Source organism: Pteropus vampyrus, unplaced genomic scaffold (genome assembly GCF_000151845.1).
Source record: "Pteropus vampyrus isolate Shadow unplaced genomic scaffold, Pvam_2.0 Scaffold309, whole genome shotgun sequence".
NCBI classification, from domain to species: Eukaryota; Metazoa; Chordata; class Mammalia; order Chiroptera; family Pteropodidae; genus Pteropus; species Pteropus vampyrus.
Window position 1 is genome coordinate 79,628 of NW_011889090.1, and position 8,018 is coordinate 87,645.

Here is an 8,018-nt window from a genome sequence, read left to right on the forward strand (position 1 = left end):
CGGCGAGGAGCAGCGCAAGAGCGCGGGCCACCGCGGCTCCTAGAGGCGCCCTGGCCGGGACCTATAAAGGCTACTTTGTTACAAACACGGCCTCCGCAGCCGTCAGGCAGCCCGCGGTCCAGGACACCCTCCCCTCGTCCCCACCAGCCCTACTCCACCGCTGGGACCTGTCCTTGGGGGAATAAGGGGTTGGGAGATGGGGGGTTCTGTCCTGCAAGAAGGGGCGATGAGCCCCAGCAGCCACAACCTTGCCCAGCCTGGGGGCTGCCTCCATCGTGGGGGGCCACCCTCCCTCGGGCTCCCACTCAACCCCGTGTCCCTCCTGGACTTGGGCCCTCCTGCAGCCCACCACCCACATGACCCCCACGCCATGGCTCTGCCATCCCCAGGAAAGGTGTCCGGTGTCTCCTGAGGTCCCCAAGAAGGGCTCTCTCAACCCGAGGTGGTTCCTCAGACCCCCCAGGCCTCCCCTGCCTCTACCCCAGGCGCGGCTCCTGTGTGGGCCGTCTGGGGACCAGGCACCGGCTCCCAGTGCCCCGCCGCCCGTCTTCCAGCAGGCAGGGTGCTGCAGAGGCCTGGAGGACCTAGGCGGTGAGTGAGGGCCACGTGGTCAAGGTTTGACAGTGCCCCGAAGGACATGCAGAGCCAGCACGGGCCCCACCCTGGCTGTTCTGTGTGTGACTGCGACGTTCCGTTCCCCATGGGTGCAATCCCAAGGTTTTGGGGTGATTCGGGGCTTGTGACATACCCGAGCCCCCAGGGCCAGCCATAATCTGCTCTCCACCGTCGCCCCCGCAGCCACCCGCACCCACCCCAGTCCAAATGCCAGTCCGAGCCCCGTCCCTAGCCCGCCCAGCTTGTGCGCTCCTCCTGCACACCCTTCCACGTGCTCTGCCTCACCCCTCCACATGGTCACCACCAGTCACAGCCACCCCTGACCCCAATCAGCCCTGATGGCAGCGGGCTCCACCACAGGTGGGAGGGGCTTCTGGGTGCGCCCCTTTCTGTGTGCAGCTGGAAGGCAGCCTCTTTCCCCAGACGCACCGGCCGCAGCACTGCCAGAGGGTGCCATGCACTGCAGCGTCCCCACCTGCCCTCTGGAGGGGTGCAGCGAGGGAGCGGGGGCGGGGGGCAGGGCTGGAGAAGGGAACTGGGGCTCAGAGATATACAGCGAGTCCCCAGGGTCCCAAAGCCAGTGAGGAGCCAAGAACCTGAGCCAGGAGCCAGGGTCTGACCTGTCCGGTCACTCACAGCACACCTCCCCCAATCCTCCCACTGCTGTGGCCTAGAGAGTGGGGTGCCCTTGTCACTGTGTGGCCGAGGTGCAGGAGGCCTGAGCCCCCCCACCCAGCACATCAGCATGTCTGGTGGTCTCTGCATGCGGGGCCGAGCTCGGCTGCTGCCCGCTCTGCCGCCCAGCCAGCCAGCTCTGCATCCCTGAGGCTGGGGCGGGCAGCAGGGCCGTGAAGACCAGGCCCCACAGGGAGAGCGGGCCTCTTGGGTGGGCTGAGTGCACCTGGGTCCCCAGAGCCACCTTGGGCCTGCGAGATCAGGGCCACGTCCTCGGCTGGCCTCCAGGCCGCTCCATAGGCACACTTCTGGTAGGCCCTCGGCCTCCGCACCCCGAGTGTCAGCTCGCAGGCCTCTCCTGCCCTGTCCCTCACGTCCCGCCCACGCCATGAGCGCGTCTTCGGTCCTCTGGCCGCGCGCTGGCTCGCGGCTCGCCACGCGGCCCACGGTGGCATCAGTGCTGTCCCAGAACACTCTGGCTCCACCAGGACGAGCCAGCTGGTGAACGTGGGGATCACAGAGATGGCCTGAGTCCTCAGGGAGATAGTGTCCCTTGCTGCCTGTCATCCCTGGACCCTGAGTGGGTGCAGTGACCCACAGGGACCCCTGATGTGACAAGAAATGCTCCTTGGCAGAGTTGCCTGCCCTATTCTGACCAAGTGCCATCCCAGGACACCCCCGGAGGCCTGGACTAACTGCTACTCTTGGGTCCCTGGTGACCCTGCAGGCCCAAATGTCAATATGTGAGGTTTGTTCACCACCAGAGGTGATGACCGCACCCCTGCCCCCACCCCGGCCCTCCCCAGCACTGCCCAGCCCACATTCAGGCTCCGGACCTTAAGGACCCAGGAGAGGAGGGCGGGAGATGGGGCCTGGGGTGCCATGGGCCATGGGGCACCTGGACATCCCCAATATCCATGTGATGTGGTCAGGGCGGGCACAGGAGAGCCTGCCGGGACCCCTGCCCAGGGGAGGAGTGGCCCTAACACCTAGCACAGAGCTGCCCAGCTCTGTGGCTGGAGCACATATTCCAAGATGTCTGTCTCCCCTCCTTCTCCCCTCTTTCCTCCGGGGGTCCTGCTGGTGGGTGGGGAACTCAAGCAGACGGCCCCAGGTTCCACCTACAGAGGTTTGGGAGCGTCAGGCTGCCCTTGGCTCAAGCTGAGCACCACCTGGGGCCTCCCACCTCGAGAGCTGCACAGCACAGGCCCATCACCCTGGCACCCACAGGGCCACCACAGCCCCCGGCAGCCTGGGCCCAGGGTCTGCCAAGCACCTTCCTGCAGCCATGGGGCAGTGTCATCCAGGCAAAGCCATGGTGCTCTGAGCCCTCAGAGGACACCCCCAGCCCCTGTCACCTGGAATGTGACTCAGGTCTGGAGCAGCCCCGGCCTGAATCACAGTCTCTGGAAAGGACCTCAGTTCCAGAAGCTTCCGGGAGAGAGGAGATGTGGGAGGGATACTGCCTCTCCACCAGGCCCCAGGCACAGCCACTTCTACAGGGGGTCTGAACGCCACCATGGGGGCCTTTTCCGACCTCACAGTGCAGCCCAGCTTGGGGATGAGGGAACGCACTGCTGAAGGCTCTGGACACCCTATGGGAGGTGAGGGGGGACAGGAGTGACGGCCCCAGGTCCTCATCAGGGCCCCTGAGTGGGCGGTACCAAGCCTGGCACCATGGGCCCATCCGATCAAGGGGCACACCTGGCAGCCCCCTGCAGCACCCCAGGACGAGGGCTGGGGGGTGGGGTCTCTGTCCAGTGGAGGGTCCCACCTGGCTGAGTCTAGACCTCAGTAAAGGCAAGGGCAGGGGCCTTTCCCAGCAGGTAAGGCTGTGGGCTGGGTGGGGAGCTGCTGTGGGCAGCACTTCTGAGAACACAGGATGGCCTCCCGGGCCTTATCTAAGGCTGAACTCCACGCCAGAGGGAGCGGGGCTGTGGTTTTCCGGAATGGGTGGAGGGCTCCTCTTGTGGGGGTGGGGGACAGAGTCTCACTTCAGGGTCTCCATTGGGCTTGGTGTCCCAGGAGGTAGGCTGACTGCCAACCTCTGCAGATGGCCATAGTCCTACCCCCACCCCAGGAAGCAACTGAGGGAGGAGGGAAAGGGCCTCTCATAGCACCTTATCTCAGCAGCAGCCCCCGCCCCTTCCCACATGCCAGCACCCAAGTCTCCTGCGTCTCCCCCTGCCCTGACACTGCCCCGCCTCCACTGCCACCCATGGTTCCCTCCAAATTCGACCGGCTCAGGCCCCCCCTACTTAAGCCCCTGAGCAGCCTCCACGAGCTCACGCCCTGGGGTCCCCACCTGACTCTCCCGCCTCTGTGCCCCGCGCAGGACGCTTTTCACGGCAGGGTGTGCTGAGGCCCTGCATGACTAGGCCGAGCTTGCAAATTGTGGGGTTCTGGGGGCTCCAAGGAGGCAGCCTGGCAGGGACATGAGCTGGGAGGGGGCAGACGGGGCTGGGACGACACTGGGTGGGGGCCATCTCTGCGGGGACGGACGTGTGGAGGGAAGGGGTCGGTCCAGCTCCCACGAGGGCTCGCCTGCGCGCCCCAAAGCCCGGCGCTCCCTGGGGCCAGACCGCTCCGCCCCGACCCGCACCGGCCTCGGAATCCCCCGCCTCCTCTGCGCCCGCCGCCGCCCCCGCGCTGACGTCAGCGGCCCCACGCGAGGCCCCTGCGGCGTTTCCGCGCTGAGTCAGCGGGACCGCGCCACCCACAGGCGGCGGCTGGCCGACCACCGCCGGTCGTTTCTCCGGAAGGCCCGCGGCGCCCGGCGCCCGGCCCCGCCGGGGGCAGCCGAGCCAGGCCTGAGACCCTTTCTCCCAGCGCGGCCCGAAGAGGGCACTTGGGGAGGGTCCAGGACAGCGGGGAACACGGCCGTGGGCGTGGAGCAGTCAAGTGACCCAGGAGAGAAGAGCGAGCCCCAGAGAGAGCCGGCTCCCCCAGGGACGGCGGGCGGGGGCTGGCGGGCGAGGGCTGGCCGGACAGGAGAACCGGCCTGGAGACAGAGGGACCCCGACGGCGCGGCAGGCAGGTCCCAGAACTGTCCCTAGGGGTTCTCCCAGAAGGCACCCTGCCACCTGCGCCAGTGCCACTGCCTCTGATCCTCCTGGACTCTCACCCGGAAGTGGCTTCTGGACCCAGCGAGCATGAAGGTGCCCCAGGATAATTATTTCCCATGGGAGCAGTCAAGAAGGGGCTGCCCCGCCCTCCTCCCAGGCGCAGGCGTGGGCAGTGCTGTCACGTGGGGTGGGGTGGTGCTCCCGATGGGACACACCCTGAGCCCCTCAATCCTCCACCTACCTGCTGTGAGCAGTGCCCACCGGGACCACTGCCCATTGGGACTAGGTGGGGGTAAGTACGGATGAGCCACGGCTCTCCTGGGCAGCGTGGTGGGGGGGGGGGCTGCAGGCAGGGGCGAGGTGTGCTGCTCACACCTGGAGGGCGCCGCTGCTGAGACGGGTTCCCACTGGCCCGCCAGCCACACCCGGGACTGCTATGCCAGCCAGTCCTTATCTGACTTCCCCAGAAGTCGGCCCTGCCCAGAGGCTGGGAGCGTGTTGCTCACCTCCACCGGGCAGAACCCCAGAACCATGCCCTGGGGAAGAGGGGTCTTGTGAGGGCTCAGAAAAAGGGCTGGGGCCAAAAGCAGGCCACTCTGACACTGCCCCACACCCACCAGAAAGTGTAGTGTGGGGCAGTGTCAGGGTAGAGAAACGAACCTCACCCCAGACTTTGGGCCCAAATAACAAACACATGGGACACATCCCACAAGGGCCAGGCTGTCTGGTCAGCTCAGAACGCAGTGGTATCCCAGAGACCAGACGTAGGTTGGGGACCCAGCTGCCCTAGCGTGTGCCAGGCAGACCACCAGGGGAAAGGATTAGACAGGGCAGCAAAGACATACTGAGGATAGGCGTCCCCTTCTCCAGGAAGCCCTCCGAGACCCACGATCCCTGCTGAGCCCCACTCCTGCCTAGTCTGGGAGGGACTGTGGACCCTGGCGGTAGGCCTGGAGCCCAGGAGTCATGCTCCTGTTCTGCCCTCACCCGCACGCATCACTCAGGTCACTGGACAAGTGTTTATTGAGCACTGCCTGCAGCCAGGTCCTGTGCTAGACACAACCCCCGGTCCTAAGGACCGGCACGCCCCACCCTACAGGGCCTGCACGAGGGGAGGCGGCCGAGGCGGGTCTGTAGCCCAGGCCCAGTGGCAGCTGCGGCCTCTGCCGCGTGGTCTGGGGGACTCATCACCGTCAGCACTCCTACCCACTTCCACCGTCGCGGGGAGCGGGGCCAGGCCAGAGCGGGGGGCCCTCAGCAGGGCGCAGAGCCCTCCTGGGCGAGTATCTGGGAGAGTCCCAGCATCAGAGGGCAGCGAGGCCTCACACCCACAGGTCCCCCTTGTCCTCCGCCAGCTGCTCCCCACAGCCCTTGTCCTCCGCCAGCTGCTCCCCGCGCTCCTCCTCAGGGAACTGGCAGCTGCAGGCGTCCTCGGCCGGCGGTGCCTCCAGGAGCATCTGGGTCTCTGCAGAGGGGCTGTGGTCAGTGGGTGAGCCAGGGGCCCAGCGCCCCCACCCCAGGGCACGACTGACCTGGAAGCCACATTCGCTGCCGCCTCAGCTGCCAGATGTGCAGGCCGAGCTGGACCACAGCCAGGACCAAGATGCAGGCGGCCACGGCGAGGAGGCTGACACTGAGCAGGCAGTGCCGCTCGGCGGGTGGCGGCAGCAGGTGGCCACACACGGCGTCGTGCGTCCTGTTCCCGGGAAACATGGTGCGGAACCCAGCCTGGGAGCAGCTGGGACACACGGACACAGAGCCCTCGTCAGCCCTCGGCCACCCAGCAGCTCCTGCGCACCCCTGTCCTCCGCGCTGCGTGGGCGTCACCTGAAGGCCCCCAGCACTCACTTTGCCCAGGGCTCACAGTGGCCCTCGCGGCCCCCAGAGAAGGTCCCTGCAGCGCAGTCGACACAGTCGAAGCCAAACGTGAACTTTCCTGGAGACAAAGGGACAGATGGACGGGCCATGGGGCTGCTGGCTGGGCGTCGGCCCCCACGCGCATCCACTGGACAGAGGGCTCTGATGCTCGCATGTCTGGGTCCAGGGCAGGCATCAGTGGGAGAGGAAGCCTTGGGGGAACCAGAGGCTGTGACCTTGGGCTGTGTGGAGGGTCCCTGGGGGCCGTGGGGAGGACAGCGTGGGGCGGGGGCAGGCAGAGGGGTGGGGACAGAGGCTGAGTAAAAGGCACCGACAGGCCTCACGCTGGGCCGGCTTGGTCTGGTAGGCTGCAGGGCAAGAGGCCATGAGGGTCCAGAGAGAGAGCTGAGGCAGGTGGCCCAGTTGGCTGGAGACGCTGCCCCTGTCCAACCTGTCTGCACTGCCCCAGCCCCTCCCCTCAGGTGCACGGGCTGGAGCTGCTGCTCAGGAAAAGGGGTTGACCGCTGGCTCCCCCATGCAGATGGCCGGTGGGCACTCCCCCTGTTCCTCACAACCAGCCCTGAGGGGCACGAGCACCCTCCTTCGGGATGAGGGCCCAGGCTAAGGGAGAGAAGGACCCACCGAAGGGCCAGGATGAGGCCGGGCACTGAGCAACCGGCAGCTCCTGACCTGATTGATGCCATCTGCCCAGAGGACAAGCCTGTTCCCCTCACAGCAGTTAGCTGCCTTCCACAGCCACGGGCCACCCTCCGCACCCCGGCCCCGTGGGCTCTGGCTCGGCCTGGCTCTCGCACGCCGCGACTCACCGTGAGCCCGCGCCCGCTGGCCGGGCGGGCAGGGGTGGTGCTTGCAGGACTTGCACTGTGGGTCTCCGCAGTGGAACTCAGGCTGGACGCACATGCAGGTCCCCTCGGGACAGTCCTCAGCTGGGTGAAACAAGCCATCCCTCTCAGGAGCTGGGCCGAGCCCTCCTCCCCCTGGCGCTCGGCCCTCCAAAGGAAGGGGGGTTTGAGGGCAGGGCAGCCCCCAGCCCCGATCCACAGATGGCCCCAGGGGACAGAGGGCACCTGTCTGGGAGCCGGGACCCTGTCTAGGTCCAGGTCCCTCCCTCTGTGTCCCTCCTTCCTGGACTCCCAATTCCTCCACCTATTCGGCCTGGCTGTGTCCCCCTACTGCCCTGGGTGGCTTTGACTCAGCATGTGACCAGGAGCTGTCCATGCTGGACACTGGAGTAGCCTGGGGGACCTTCCCCGCTCCGCATGGGCCCCGGCCGTCCCCTTGAGGGAGCCTCCTTGTCCCCACTACCGGCGCCACCTCCAAGACCTAGCAGGGTGACACTCTGGGAAAACTCCTTGGATATCTGTTCTCAAACTGGCACATTCCACCTGTCCCTCACGCACAGCCACAGGTCAGAGGCAGAGGGCAGGACAGAAAGAGCAGCTGCGTCCCCAAACCGGGCAGGAAGGAGCCGAGGCGATGGCCAAGGGCTAACTACCCAGTCAGTAGGAGTTGGGACAGCCTCCTCTTCCTCATGGGAACGCAGACCTGTCTTGGGGAAACCTCCCGAACCCCTGGCCCCTGGACTCAGCCTGCCGTGAGCTGGGCGCGCATCCACCTCCCCAGGGATCGCGCCGGTGCTGCGGGCTCCGGACCCGGACAGTTCTCCGACAGCCCCCGCCCCCCCGCCACGTCCCACGCGCGGCCCGCGAGCGCCTTACCGGAGGCGCAAGCGCCGCAGCAGCGCGCGTCGTTCCCGGCCCCACGCAGAACGCTGCCGGGGCCGCA

The 8,018-nt window shown here is 67.0% G+C and overlaps 2 protein-coding genes across 2 annotated transcripts in view; one reads left to right on the forward strand and one right to left on the reverse strand.

Annotated features, from left to right (window-relative positions):
- The window catches only part of TTLL10 (tubulin tyrosine ligase like 10), a 47,955-nt gene extending 46,134 nt beyond the window's left edge, over nucleotides 1-1,821 (forward strand). Inside the window, exon 16 of the mRNA XM_023521633.1 lies at nucleotides 1,629-1,821. Coding sequence (XP_023377401.1) covers nucleotides 1,629-1,821 — 193 coding nt within the window. The remainder of the gene's footprint in view (nucleotides 1-1,628) is intronic.
- A 3,539-nt stretch (nucleotides 1,822-5,360) lies between these two features.
- On the reverse strand, nucleotides 5,361-8,012 carry TNFRSF18 (TNF receptor superfamily member 18). Its single transcript, XM_011377324.2, has 5 exons — nucleotides 7,952-8,012; nucleotides 7,040-7,159; nucleotides 6,204-6,291; nucleotides 5,888-6,093; nucleotides 5,361-5,820 (listed from the first exon to the last, which is right to left on the reverse strand). The coding sequence occupies exons 2-5, from the start codon at nucleotides 7,131-7,133 to the stop codon at nucleotides 5,678-5,680; spliced, it is 531 nt and encodes a 176-aa protein (XP_011375626.2). The 5' UTR covers nucleotides 7,134-7,159; nucleotides 7,952-8,012; the 3' UTR covers nucleotides 5,361-5,677.
- Between the last annotated feature and the right edge of the window lie 6 nt (nucleotides 8,013-8,018).